The sequence below is a fragment of the Bombus vosnesenskii genome, unplaced genomic scaffold (assembly GCF_011952255.1).
Source record: "Bombus vosnesenskii isolate JDL3184/JDL3185 unplaced genomic scaffold, Bvos_JDL3184-5_v1.1 scf7180000013263, whole genome shotgun sequence".
NCBI lineage: Eukaryota > Metazoa > Arthropoda > Insecta > Hymenoptera > Apidae > Bombus > Bombus vosnesenskii.
This window is the reverse complement of record NW_022882923.1, coordinates 5,679,107-5,692,807: the sequence shown is the minus strand read 5'-3', so window position 1 is coordinate 5,692,807 and position 13,701 is coordinate 5,679,107. Positions and strand designations below refer to the sequence as shown.

The 13,701-nt window shown below is 48.4% G+C and overlaps 1 protein-coding gene and 1 long non-coding RNA gene across 3 annotated transcripts in view; both read left to right on the top strand.

Moving 5' to 3' along the window:
- The window catches only part of LOC117231352, a 49,202-nt gene extending 44,110 nt beyond the window's left edge, over positions 1-5,092 (top strand). The window contains exon 3 of the long non-coding RNA XR_004492951.1: positions 4,315-5,092. This is a non-coding gene — a long non-coding RNA (uncharacterized LOC117231352). The remainder of the gene's footprint in view (positions 1-4,314) is intronic.
- A 52-nt stretch (positions 5,093-5,144) lies between these two features.
- LOC117231344 (protein O-mannosyl-transferase TMTC2-like) overlaps positions 5,145-13,701 on the top strand; it is a 166,573-nt gene continuing 158,016 nt past the window's right edge. For both annotated transcript variants that reach the window (XM_033489729.1, XM_033489720.1), the window contains exon 1: positions 5,145-5,916. In XM_033489729.1, coding sequence (XP_033345620.1) covers positions 5,831-5,916 — 86 coding nt within the window. In that variant the 5' untranslated portion in view covers positions 5,145-5,830. The remainder of the gene's footprint in view (positions 5,917-13,701) is intronic.

Below are 13,701 nucleotides of genomic sequence, written 5' to 3'. Positions count from 1 at the left end.
TTTCGTTGTCGATTTGGACGCGTTTGGCTGGTATGTGGCCTCTTCGGGTCGGTTAGATCGTCTCGATTCAAGGGAAAACGACGCTCTTGCGGTGGACGGGAAAACGCGCGCTGCCGTGTCAGCGACAAGGCCTCATAGATTTCACAGCGTCGTGTTGAACCTACTCTTGATACCAGTTGTTAACAACATTGAACGTTGTAGTTACAACGGCGTCCGAGCGTACGCGTATACACGGGGACCAAGCGGACGAACGAACGAACGAATGAACGAACGAGCGGTTCTGCTCGTTCCGGCAACAGCGTGCTCGAATAATGGCGTTGAATTTTCCGCGTTCGCACAGCCCGCGGCACGGATATCGGAAAAATCTCGGCAACGCGGTAACGCGGCAGTTTCGATAGGGAACGAGGACGAGCCACGGGCGCGTTCTATTCTCTCGTCCCAACGTCGAAAATGCGCGTGTCGATCGATAATCACTATCGTTGATACCGGTTACCGAGCAATTCTTTTCCCCGGCCGTACCAATTCGCCGATTAAAACGCTGTCCGCGGACGCCTATATAATAGCGTCGACTATGGGAGCTTGTACGATTTCAGGGGGCTCGGGCGAATCGCGCCATGAGAATCCGATCGTTTGCTCCAAGATGAGTATTTCGACCGAATTTCACGCCCGAAATAGTATTTACGAGCTCGTCAACCTTTATAGAATTTTATTTAGAAATCACAGTATTTTCTCTATTGTTCTGTGGAATTCGCGCGTCAAATTGTATTTTGACGTACTCGAATTCCCACCACGTATTTCTCTGTTTCTGCTTGACTTTTTTTTCCCCCAACATGCTGTGTCCGGCTGTCCATGTAACTTCACCGACGCAACGGTTACGTGTCATACCTTTTTCGACCAAACGACCAACTCGTTGATCACCGAAAATTGTTTCTAATCGGACGACGTATTTCGGATACGCGTTTCGTTAACTCACGTTTGCATCCGTGGTTCGTTAATTTCGCGTTTACTAAAAGTTATTTCTACTCGCTACCATTCAATTTCTATTTCAAGCGTAAATCGTAAACGCGGTGCTGCGTGCCGAAGGGTACCGTGAGCCAACATAATCCTACCCGATATACCAATTTCCTTTTCGAGATCGTTTCGCTGCGAAATTTCGCCTAGTAATTCGCTATGTAAAAGGTGACGGAACGAAGTAACAGGTAGGATTACTATAGTCGTACAGTTATCGGCATCGAAACCGTCAAATCCATCGGGTCACTCTTTTTCCATCTTTTTCCACTATTATTCTCCCCTCCTTCGTCGATCATCCATTTCAGCCTGGAGCGCAACCCAGTTTACGTTCCAGCGCATGCGATCCGGCGCGGTCGCATCAGAATTAATTTCCTTGCAGCGAAATCAAATGGCATTCGATTTCCAACGTGGCTGCAAATAATTGGGAAACCGCGTTACCGATTGCTAACGACTCGTCCTTAACGACGTCAGTGTTACCTCATCTACGCGTTCGAATGCCCGAAATTGCTCGAATTATTTAGATATTATCGCTGTTGTGGGATGAAAGCCGCGTGGCGTAAAAGTCGCGAAAAGCGATTTGAGAAACGGATACGAATCGTACGAAACGTTTCTAAGTAGCGACGTTTCGAACAATCGCAGGCGACCCTTGTTCCTTTAAGTGGAAACGCGTGTTCCTTTTTTATGGCACGATCGTAGTACACACCGTGGTGGATCCATTTAGTCACAGTTTTTTTCCGCGATTAAACTGTCGTGCTTGACCGCCGCGGCAACAAGATCGAAAATGTTGCCTCTGTTTTAAAGTTCACCGGTGGATTCCAACCGCCGACACGCTGGTGGTTTCCATAGAACCTCTACCATTTTAATAACCAAAGAGACAAAAGTGTTTTTTCCTTCGTTAAGTTTTTTAATCTAAATCCACGAGCTTCCGGAAAAAGCTTTTTGTACCTCTAACAGTTTTTAAGCCAGCGTAAGAGGCGTGAAACTCTCGAGGGCGGTTTCATCTCGCGTGAATCCGTGCACTTGTAGCCAACAGAACCTGCGTGTCCTTTAAACTTCGCCATATCCACTAGCTCTTAGTTTCGTTGAATTCTCTAATAAATAAAAAAGAAAAAAAAAGGAAAGAGAAGAGAAAACTGGACCAAGCGTTTATTTTACCAATTACGTCCCATCGATGTATCTCCATGCAAATATTCAAAACAGTCGTCGGAACAATCGTTCGAGGATCTTTCCATCTATCCAGCGTATTTCCGTGACGATGTCTCATCGCCGATGAAAAACGCGGAACAAGTAGTTAGAATCTAAATTTAGCACGACAATTGAGACTCGGTGCCCTTGTGGATACGAGTCGTAATAGGCCAGCCGTGTCATGTAACAGTCGTCTGTCGAGTTGCTTTCGATTCGAGCGAGTTGGTTGCGGTGGAGGCAGACGTGAAGGGCGCATGCCCCGCGATTACTTCGCACGATAATTCGCAACGAGGCGCGTATAACCGGGCTTGTCCGGGAGGATCGCGTGGTCGCCGGTCATCGTATCTCTACCCTTCCTCCCCCGCCGACATACTGATGTCCAGCTGCCACCATCGGTCGCCGGGAACAGCACACCGCGCGGAGGGTCCGCATTAGCCCATTATCTTAATCTGCCAGCGCGTGGGACAAATAACAGGGTAGCCTAGCCGCACACATCCCACCGCGACCCACCGCCGCCACACGTCTCCGGTACGCTCTCTGCCTCCTTCATCCCCACAGCTGTGTCGTGCCCCGTCGCGATGTACACGCTCGCTTCGTTCATATTACGGCCAACGGAAGGTAATATTTTTTTTTCCAACTCTAGAAACATTTTTTCTCCCCTAAGCCGCCGGGTATAAGGCTCGTTATCTAATTGATTACGCGATCGTTGTGGCGATTCAGCACGCGCCGGTTGCGTCGATATCGAGCTCGTGCGAATTACGAGGGAACATGTGCAGGTGTTACGTGACCCTTCGCAAGAATATATTATACTCGAATTTAATGGGAGAACGTGTTTTTACGATATATTTCGCGATGACACCGACGCGTTTGAAGCTATAGACAGATATCTCGTTGGCAAAAACGGTATGTTCGTGACTCGTGCAGTAGCGTCGATACTCGCGAGCGATCCCTCATCGAGCTCCGTGGGTCACGAGGACGAGGAACAGAAAGAAGGTGGACAAAGGTCGTTTGGAGGGTAGTGGCTCCAATGGGATGGTGTGCACGTGCAGCGTAATATACGTCGCCTCATACACTCGACCCTTCCTTCCCGTATATAATCGGCCGATGCCCATTCCGCGCGCACAATTGTTTACCCATGGCCCGTTCTGGTCCCTTCGTTGACTTTCGATCGACTCTCATTACCCAGCGCGTTTATGTGTCGTGCTTTATGTGACAGGGGGCTAAGCGGTAAGCAGGCTGATTAGGGGTTCTCTCGTGATTGCTTTTTTTCAGCTCGTTTCATTGTCCACACCTGTTTAATATTAATCGCGGATCGATCGCACGCTCGTGTTTAACGTTAACTTGTTCGCGGTTATTTATTAAAAGCTTCGAAACGATACACGCGCGATCGTCGAATAGCTATGATAAAATTTCGAAAGCAGATCGATGCAACGAATCTAACGATTATATAAAACGTGCACACTGTTTTCTTATTCGTCCCTATTGAATCGCGTTGAATGTTTGCTGAACAAAGGCCATGCGGTACTGCGAGGATTACGCGTAGGTAACGCGGAAAACGGTACGGATAATTTGCGTTGCAATTGAATAACACATTATCCGATGCAAAGGACGATATTCAGCACATTCATTTGGTTAATTGAAAACTCTGCGAGAATGTCTTTCGTTCGAAGAGAGATGGGTGCAGTCGTGTACGCCACGGCTAAGTATACTATCACCGAGCGCAACTGCAACGGTTAAAACAATACTCATGACGAATGTACGCTTCACGCAGCCCCTTGCGCGCAATTAATTATTCGCGACTATAGTGATTAATCGTGGTAATTTGAGGGTGCAGAGGACTGAAACGGCAACACCGAGGGACAGAGAGCACGTTACAAGCCACGGCAACCCTATTTAATATCGCGATACCAACCTGCGGACCAGCGATCTAACTCGCGGAGAAAAGAAATCTTAGAATCTCTTTAACACCTGTTGTCTGCGCGTTTTTTTTTCTCCTTCATCATCCATCTTTTTCTTCCTTCGCGCGATTACAATCGTCGCGCCCATTTTTCTCTATCTCGTATCAGCATTCTTCTGATTCAACGACTAAAGGCGGACACGTAACTATTATTCTTGCAGAGTGTCTCCAGTCAACTGTTATCTACCTAGCGATATCGCAAGACGTTCGAAAAAGTCTAAGACGAGAATTCATAGATGCGTCGCGTGCGGCGGAGGATCCGTAGACGACGTTGCGCGTCATTTTCTAAAAGGCCAGCTATCGGTCAGCAACGTCGCGTCGTCGGGGTTGCGGTTAATCCAGTCCGTTGGTCGCGGTCGTGGTCGTGGTCGGCATCGTGCACGCGGCCGGTCGTAGATAGTGGGTGGCAAGGTTGTCGAGAAGCATGCAGAGAAGAGAGCCCAGGATGAGAGAGAGAGAGAGAGAGGAGAGGAGGAGAGAAGAGGAAGAGAGAAGCGAAGGAGGACCAGGAAGCATATCGGAGGATGAGGCGCAGGAGGTGGGAGGAGGAGGCAAGAGGAGGAGAAAGAGCAGAGAAGCGGGCAAGCGCAAGCGCCTGTCCGATCAATGCCCGTCTCCCGCTTCTATAAAGCGCTCGTCCTCGGGGGGCGCGCGACAGTTGGCGTTCCGCATTCGGAACATGCGCCGCGTCGCGGTTATACCGAATTCACTGTTTCTCTTACAATTAGAAAACCTTCTTGTACGTATCATTCTCGCCAGCTCGTTCGGGAGAAACCGTCGGGTGAATCTCGGCCCGAAAACACATCGTTAATGGTGACCGACCTTGTCGCGTCGCACCAGTCCTGTTTATCGCGGCGAGGAAAGCGGTCGCGTGTGTTGCTCTTCGATTACAATAACATTGCACGAAAATCGTTGGAACGGCACGGACTGGAAATTGCGCAGTTCGACGTGGAACGTCGCACGATCGTAATCTAACGTAAACTCGATTTCCAATGAGTGATCGCGATTCGAGTCGCGTTCAGCAGTGATCAAACGGAGAACGCGATCGGTCAACCAGTGATATCGTCGAGATAAGTGTCGCGGAGAGTGGTTGTTCGCTGACAATTGGTAGAAAGAAACTCGAGGAGAATACGTTGGAAGGTAGGAGCGAGTTCGGAGCGCGGGACGATAATAAATACGCAGCCAGTGGATCCGCGATCACTTCGTCGCGTGTTCCCCGGAAATCCGGCGCGTCGAGCACCGATGTCCAGGCTCCGCGCCACCGTTCCACAGACGGTCTGACGTCACGACCATTGACGATCGAGTTAGCCGCGTTAGAGCCGCGTTCTCGAACGTCGTCTCCGAAGCATCACCGACGATTCGGCCGATCAGATCGTTTTACGTCGCGCGTCACGGCACGACGAAGCCGCGGCTTGATTACTGGCTCGTTTCTCGCGACGTGTCAGCGACATTCGTCCCGGGCGAGATACATCCGGGCAGGCGTCAGAGCGGCGGTCGCTGGACCGTCCGGCGGACGTCTCGACCGCCGTACGGCGAACCGCTGGAGCCAGGAGGTGGAAAAGGAGGGGCTGTGGAGGTGGTGGAAGAGGAAGGCCCGCGGACGTGCAACAAGTTAAGAGGTCACCGCCGCTACCGTCGACATCGCTGCCGCCGCCACCGTCCTCGCCACGATGTGACATGGATATCCTAGCCGTAGCCTGCGCCCTCGTCGCCACGGCCCTCTACTGCAACACCCTGCAAGCGGGTTTCGTCTACGATGATCGGTGAGTTCACTGTCACTTTTTTTTTTTTACACGTTGCTTTACCTCGACCTTGTTTCGTGGCCTTACGTTCCTTGGTATATCGACGTATATTTTAATGCGTTCAAATAGTTACATTCGAACATTAGATAGGAATCTCGATATATGCGTCTCGCTGCTCGAGTCTGTTTACATCGTCGGTTGTAAACATATTCGGATGATCGCGTGTATCCTACTCTTGTTTTTCTTACTTTCGTAAATGATACGAAGGCGAGCGATAGATTAGCTGGAATCTCGAATTTAGGACAACGATATAGACAGGGCCAGGGCATCGGCCTTGGTGAATTTTCATCAAATAACACGCGTCATCGAACGCTTGTCACGGCGCGAACTAACGATTTAAATAGGTGATTTATGGGGATTTAAAATTAATCATCAACTGTAGGGTACGACAGGCTGTTTAATGACAACGATAATGGTAGGATATTTATCGGCACGGGAGCAATAGACGGTAAATGTAGAATGTAACTGCAAATAAGCTCAAACACAATGAATAAAGGACAAGTCGCAGCTGGATAAGCTGATTTACGAGGTCCCGCGATTTGCGTTCCGATTTCATTTAATCCGATTCCATTCCGGTTTAGTTAATCAGATATTACTAATTACCTACGCTAACGGTACTAGCAGGGCGCAAATCATATGCCGCTGCATTAGCGTTACTTGTTTTTCTACAGTCGCTTTGAAATTATACATGATCGAAGGTCAGTTACCTTGCGATAGTATCTGGCATCGATTGCACTAGTCACGGTATTCCTGTATCTCGTCCTGTTCTTTCGTCTCTACAGAATTTCGATGGAAAAGCAACGTTCGTTGGACGCTCCGGAATTTCACCAGCCATTAGAAAACCTATAGCGTGCCGCTTGGTGCGAATAATCGCTACAACTCGCGATGTTATTCAGGAGTCGCGGGCGAATAGATAGAATTCGACACGCAGGATGCAACGACGAAACACGGCGGTGTATAATCTGAAGTTACTCTTGCGATAAGCGTCCTTAATCCGAAGCTCTTGAATTCTATGATACCGAATCCCTTAATTGAGTATCCCGTAATCTCCGGGACATCGTAGTTGCGGGTCGATCAGCTGCGAGGTTGGTGTGCTCACCGAACCAAGCCCGATTACGTACTTCTGGCGTCATCGATGGGAATCTGTTGCATCGTTATCGCGCGAGCGCGCCTCCGTGAACGTTTCACGGGGTGCAACGGTCCACCGCCGATAACTTCTCTCCACCCATTGACAGTACAGCCGATAACGCGCCGATTTATTCGCCTGCATTTTCGACGATAAGCTCTCGAGCGTAAGAACCGCGCGGCTGGTCTTTGTTGCATCGCCGAATCGGCTCGATTCGGATACGATCAATTGCCACCCCTCTTAAGTGTATGCGGTGTTTGATAAATCATGAAATAGTTAGGGGGTGATTTCGTAATATATTGCTTCGATCATGCTGGCATTGTGAAAGAATTTGGCCGTTTGGAGATGTTTTACAATTAAGTATATCGAACGTTTCTGATAGCTATCAGAGGTTTGTTTCCCTTTAAACTTCGATCATGACCTTATAATGCAACGTATTTCTACGTTTTATTTTCTACGGTATTTTTATCTATTTCATTTAGTCGCGTATTTCGAATTTAATGTATTATTTAACGAAAATAGCAGACAGTCGGAATTTCTTGTCGTTCGATACACACCGATTCTCGTTATAAATAGTTGGACCCAGTGTAATGGAATAACGCGGCTACCGGCTAATCGTACGAATTAGTTTATTCCGGGGTACGCGTTAGAAATCAACCGTCCAGCCTGTTCTAATGGAATTGCGTGTACCGGTTGGTGCGACGATCAAACGTTTAATCGCTGAATAAATTTCAATGCGGTCAGCCTACGAACGAGATGTAGCAGCGAGGTCGGTGATATATCTCATCAAGTTTTTTCTTTCCCTTTCCCTTTCCTTTTCTTTTTCTCACTACCGTTCTCTCTTTTGGACGAACTGTCGTCTCCCGCCACGATACTCTCTATAGAACCTTAAAATCCCGGCTAATAACGAAAAACGGGCGCCAGCATTAAGCCGATATAATTTTTCACCCATATCCGGCCCATTAGCGGCCACCTCGTTCGATGCAACCGCCAAAGCTAAAACGGCCAATGCGCTCGTGGCGACCATAATCAAGTCGAGTCCAGTTATGAACGAGAGCCGAGTTTCCATCGTCGCCCTTTTTGCCTGGTCTCCTCCATCTTTCTCTTTTTCGTTTTCACGTCCTCGCGCGATCTATCTCGCGCTAACCTCGTCTTTCTCATCCCCGACTGTGTTTTTCACCGTTTTCCTGCTCGTTTCCCGTTTCCGTTCTTCCCTTGCCGCAGTGTTAGCATCGCGACAATCGCAAAAAGTTGCCCAACGACGTTTCACGTGGCTAAAAAATTCTTTTTCTCTGTCGGCTCTGACTCACCGACGCGACACGACGTAGTATACGATGTTCGTGTTGGTCTGTATCGGGGGATCGGTTTCATCGCGCCAAATCCATCGCCATTTCTGCCGGATCGGAGCCCGGAAGGGTAACCCCCGGTGTCAGGTCGGGTAAAAAATGAAGAAAAGTTTGTATGATAAATAGGAGATACGAGATCCGAAGATCCCGTCTGGTTTAGCCTGGGCGCAAAGGTTTTACTCCCGCAGTTTACCCCGTCTCGAGAGTTTATTCTGGCCGCGTTGCGCCATGCTAAAACTCATGGGATAATAAAAGCATCGTATTTTACTGCGTCGCGCCGGCCACAATACCTTAGCAAAGAATACGGGGCCTGACTATATTTATTTGCCCAGCGTTTTTTTTTTCGGTCACCGCGAAGGAACTTGGGGATGAAGGGAAGGACGATGGTAACCGCGCGAAAAGACCAAGAGGACCAGCGCGGCCGCCGGATAAAATGTACGAGAACGAGGGAAAAAGTTTCGGTTACATTCTATCCTCTCGTCTAGTCGAGTCCTAATCTCGTAAACCGACGCATTTCCGAGATATGCGGCCGGGCGTGCTTGCACTTAGAGACGCTCGCAGCAACGTGCTACGAGCTCGGAATAAGAAAAGTTAGCGGGCTCGAGGCTTAGTTCTCTTTCGCTCGCAGCGATGCCTGTGAATAATACGGCAGCAGCATTCGACGGTGGAGCGCAATTCGGTCGCAACAAATGTAAACCACAGCATTACTATTTCAGTTTCGCGCGGACTTTTTAGAAGACGTACGCGTCTTTCCAGCGAACAGCGTGTAAATAATTGACGGAGCTGTTGATACCGGGGTATTTCGTGTCTTTCGATGGAAACCGAAAGAAAAGGAGAGAGAGAGAGAGGCATAGAAAGCGCGTAGTATTTTCCAACTGGAAACGAGTACAATCTCGCGCGTATAAATAATCGAAATCGATTACCAAACGGGTTGTTTTCCAAGTGTTTTTGTTCCCAGTTGATCCGTAAAAAAGTCTACTCGCGGAATGGAGTGCCAGGGAAACGTGTTACGCGAACTGTTTAAACACGTTTGCACACGGGTATCACGGGTATCGAGAAAATAACAACGCGCAACCAGTGCGTCGTCGCTGCGTGGACCACGAGCGCGTGTGTGTTTATGTTTTCGTTAAATAATGGAATTAAGCTCTTTTAAAACCTTTTTTCGAGCAGTCTGTTATTTCACGGTACATTCGTTTTACACCCGACCGTTTCCCGTCGGTACGTCGAACGCTCGTTTTCCATCGGTTCAACGCGTTACAATACCACCACCACCACCACCACCACCACCACCACCGCCACCATCACCATCATCATCCTATTACCACATTCGTATAATTTCTCTTCGTAGCCGAACATTACGGAAAAATGTTTCATTTCATCAATGGGACCGCGAATCGTTTTACTGGTTTCGCGCCTGACAAATCCATACACCGTTCTCCCCCTTTGTCCGTTACATTTGCGAAAATGACGGCGGCGTCCCGTGTACGCTCCGCTCGAATCGATAATTCCCGATAATCAATTACGCGTAGCAATATCAGAAATTACGGTCGTTGGTTTCCCGGAACGGAAGACGGCTACTTTTCTACATCGTGTTTAACCTTCGCCGCATGGAAAACACGAGCGAGCGTCGTCTACCGCCTGTTTGCTGTAACGGCCGGTCATCCAAGAGTATTAAAAAATTGCATCGTTTGGCCGGTCGTGCGTGTAACGTAGGGGCGGAGCGGGACGCTGGTCGAAACGAGGATTTCCACTCAAATTAACCTGGTAGCGCGCGCAGCTTCGAATCGAATCGGTCGACGCTGGCTGAAAACGGAATGCAAACGAGAGAAAGAGAGGCACAAAGAGAAAAATGTGCCGTGCCGCTTGCGAGCGTTTCTGGCCGCGCGTAATAGATCTTGGATCGCATGCAAATCCGCTCGTTGTTCCACTCGCGTTGTCAGCTGCGACTGACAATGCAGGATGAGCGCGCTCTCAGGATGAGCTCGACGGAAAGAGAGTTGGCGTGCAGGTGAGCTATGGTAGGCGACGGAATTCAAAAATCTGCTCGTACATCGTGATGTTTTAATATTGCTTTTTGCAGCAACCATATCCGCCGTTGAAGATGGATGAATTTCCCGGGCATTTCTAAGATCGTTCGAAGTCGCGTGTCTTTAAGTCATACGGTTCCGACGAGCCTCGCTTGCCTAGTTCTTAGAACTATAGCGGACGATGACTGGTACAAATCGATTGCTCTCCGATATAACAATGCTTTTTCTCCGGATGACAAATTCGAGCTATTTGTCACATGCGTTGCTCTCTATTCTATCGGCGTGCTCCTATTAAGAGAAATCAATCGGCTTTTATCGCTCATTCTCACTCATTCCCGCGATATGCCGCGCGAGCAGTCAGTCCGCGCATCGTATCATAACATCTTTCATTCGGCGAACTCGTCACCGTGGAAATTGTTTCCCCCTCGATATGACATCTCGTACAACTGGCACCCGTATCTTTAATTCTTCACTCTCGATTCTAGCATCGACCGGTAATCAAGGAGCCCATGATGGAATAGTCATTCGTAGAATGATCGTGTGGGATGGCACGGCTGACGGTGAACGAACAAACGCGAAGGGTCGAAACAAAGAGTCGTTCACGAACGCGTTGTCGAGCGTGAACGGTTGGCGCAGCTGCCGGTTGGACCTCGTCATTTGGCCGCTGGCTGAAATTCTTGCAATTCCCTCACCGGAATATCGGTTTATTTATTCGTGCCGTCCAACAGCGTGGCGCTTATGTATGCGCGGATGGACGACGCTGTGCACTGTGAACGAATAAAGCTGCACAGCGTTGTGCCATTCCGTGCGATGCGATAGAGGGTGTAGCTCGGCCAGTGCACACCCGGTCGACGAGCATTTATCCTGCGGGACAGAATGGCTCTGGATCGATGCGTTTTATCGCGCCAGAAAAAGTACAAGCAGTTGGGCAGAGAGATTATTTATCGTCGGGCTCTTGGCCTTGATAGGGTCTTACGGTGCCCATGAAATACAACTTGTCGTTGATAGAAGCGTGCTCCGAAGATCGGAAAACAATAGAAATCCGACGTATTTATACATCCTTTGTATATCCTCTCTCCGCGGGGGGTTACTACCATGTGATAGGTCGAACTAGGGGATTACAACGACCCAATGTCGCGGGTTTACACGCACAAGCGAGAGAACGTATACGACTCCGATGAACGTTACGCTTCGATAGGTAGACTTTGAGAAACGAAAGTAGTACGAAGTTTGTAAGGCAACGTCAGCCTAGAATAAGCTCTATGCTTATCAAAGTTACGGTGGATTAGACGGCAAGATACGAGCTGCGGTCTCTTTGACGCGAATTCGTACGTTGGCGAAAGGAACCGATGTATCGACGAATGTTTGTTCATCGTTTACTCGGTTTTCTTTCTGCGAAGTAGCGAAAAATGGCTGGAAACACCGTGCCAGCGCCGTCTCTTCCTCGTCTTCTTCTTGTTGGCTAGCAAAGACGATGAATACGTCTAGGTGGATTCTCGAAAAGCGAACCGTGCAAGAACTCGTACTTTTTTGTATTTCGCTCTTTCAGATCGTGCCACGCGCCATTCATTGACCACTGACCAGCCAATACCGGTAAGAGATTTCTGTCGGCTGCTCGCGGAGATTCCTTTTCGAACAAACGATGATCCGGGGTACGGTGAAACGCGCATCCGTTGCCTTGAATACGAGCCGCAACTTCTCGCTCTTTCCACGGTGCTGTAGAGTTTCGGTCTAAATACGCGCCGCGTGCAATATTTTAATCGAGCCACTGTACACACTGGAACGAGCAAGCGCGCTTTATCTCCTTCTATTCTCGTTTGTGTCTCTTCGCGCCCGAGATCACCGAGGCTGGCAAATTGATGCGGGGACAGGGCTGCAATTACACCGCGTGCGTCCCGAAACTAATTAGCTATGGTTAATTCGTGCGCGATTACCTAACGTAGGATTACGCGACCCGTGCGTCACGAGACACGAAAATGACGCAAACTTTGCGAAACAATGCTTAGACATCGACGATTGGGGTTGGTTTTAAAAATAGACGAATTAAGCTATGTATAAGCCACGGGAATTTTCTATTTATAGCAGAATAGTTTAGGCGACAAATTTCCCTTTTATGCTGCGATGAATACGTAATTACGAAACGTCAGGGAAAAACCGATGGCAAGTATTGGATTTTCTTCACCGCCACATGAAAATCGAATATTTGGCGCGCTGTTCGCGTGAAACGATGATATAATCGAGCCGATTGGCCGATGCCAGGTGGTATCGCTCTCTCGGCCTCTCGCTTTCCTTTTTTTTTCTCTCCTCTCTTTTCCCATTCTATAACAACTCTCTCTCTCTCTCTCTCTCTATATCTCGTGAAATCGGCAGTCGATCGAATTGGAACGAATCGACGCGAGGCACGCGCTGCCATTTTTATCCTCGTTTCCTGGGTTAGCCATCGCGCCACCGCGAAAACAGTATCAGCTCGAAGCAATTTTGGACGGTGTGTCGTGCGAGCCGGTAATGAATGCACTCGTGCGATTTATTAATCTATAAATCCGACCCGATCGATCAATAGCCTACTATGGGAGTCGCATTTAGCCATTTTGCCATGAAAAGTTCACATTTATTATCATCGGGGGCGAGGGGAAAAAGGGAAGGAGTAATCTTCCGAAGTGAATTAGCATTAATTTCGAATGATGAATCGATATCAAAGGTAATTAATTATTCTTCCTCCTCTGTTCCGGTGTTCTTCCATTTCCTTTCGTTTAAAATTCACTCAATGCATTTGTTAAGCGCACCGACCGAGTTGGCAAAGAAATTTGCCGTACCGGATCGCACCAAGTTTCGATGGAATTGCGAGTTGTGAAAAATATGTCTCGTTCGAAACGAACTAGTCGAATTTTATGCGCAATTTTAGCAAACTTGGAATTTTGTTTCGTGAATTTCAACGTAGCAGGCAGAAGATGGCGCGGTGAACAGATTCTGAAATATAATTGGACCAAATTAAATTAGTCATCTAAGTTTCAAGAAATAATTTATCAAAGATCTAGGAACTATAGCTTCGGGCAGGCTGATGTTGATCAAAAAGATTCGTGGATTCGTGAATGTTTCACGGCATCTGCATCGACTGACTATCTTCAGATGCCTTCTATCCGTATTGTTATCGCATGCAAAGAATTTACAAGCCCCGCGAACACGGTACGCTACAAAGATCAAGCTCAATTCGAGATGCCAGCTTTCTTTTCCTATCCACCATGGAGTC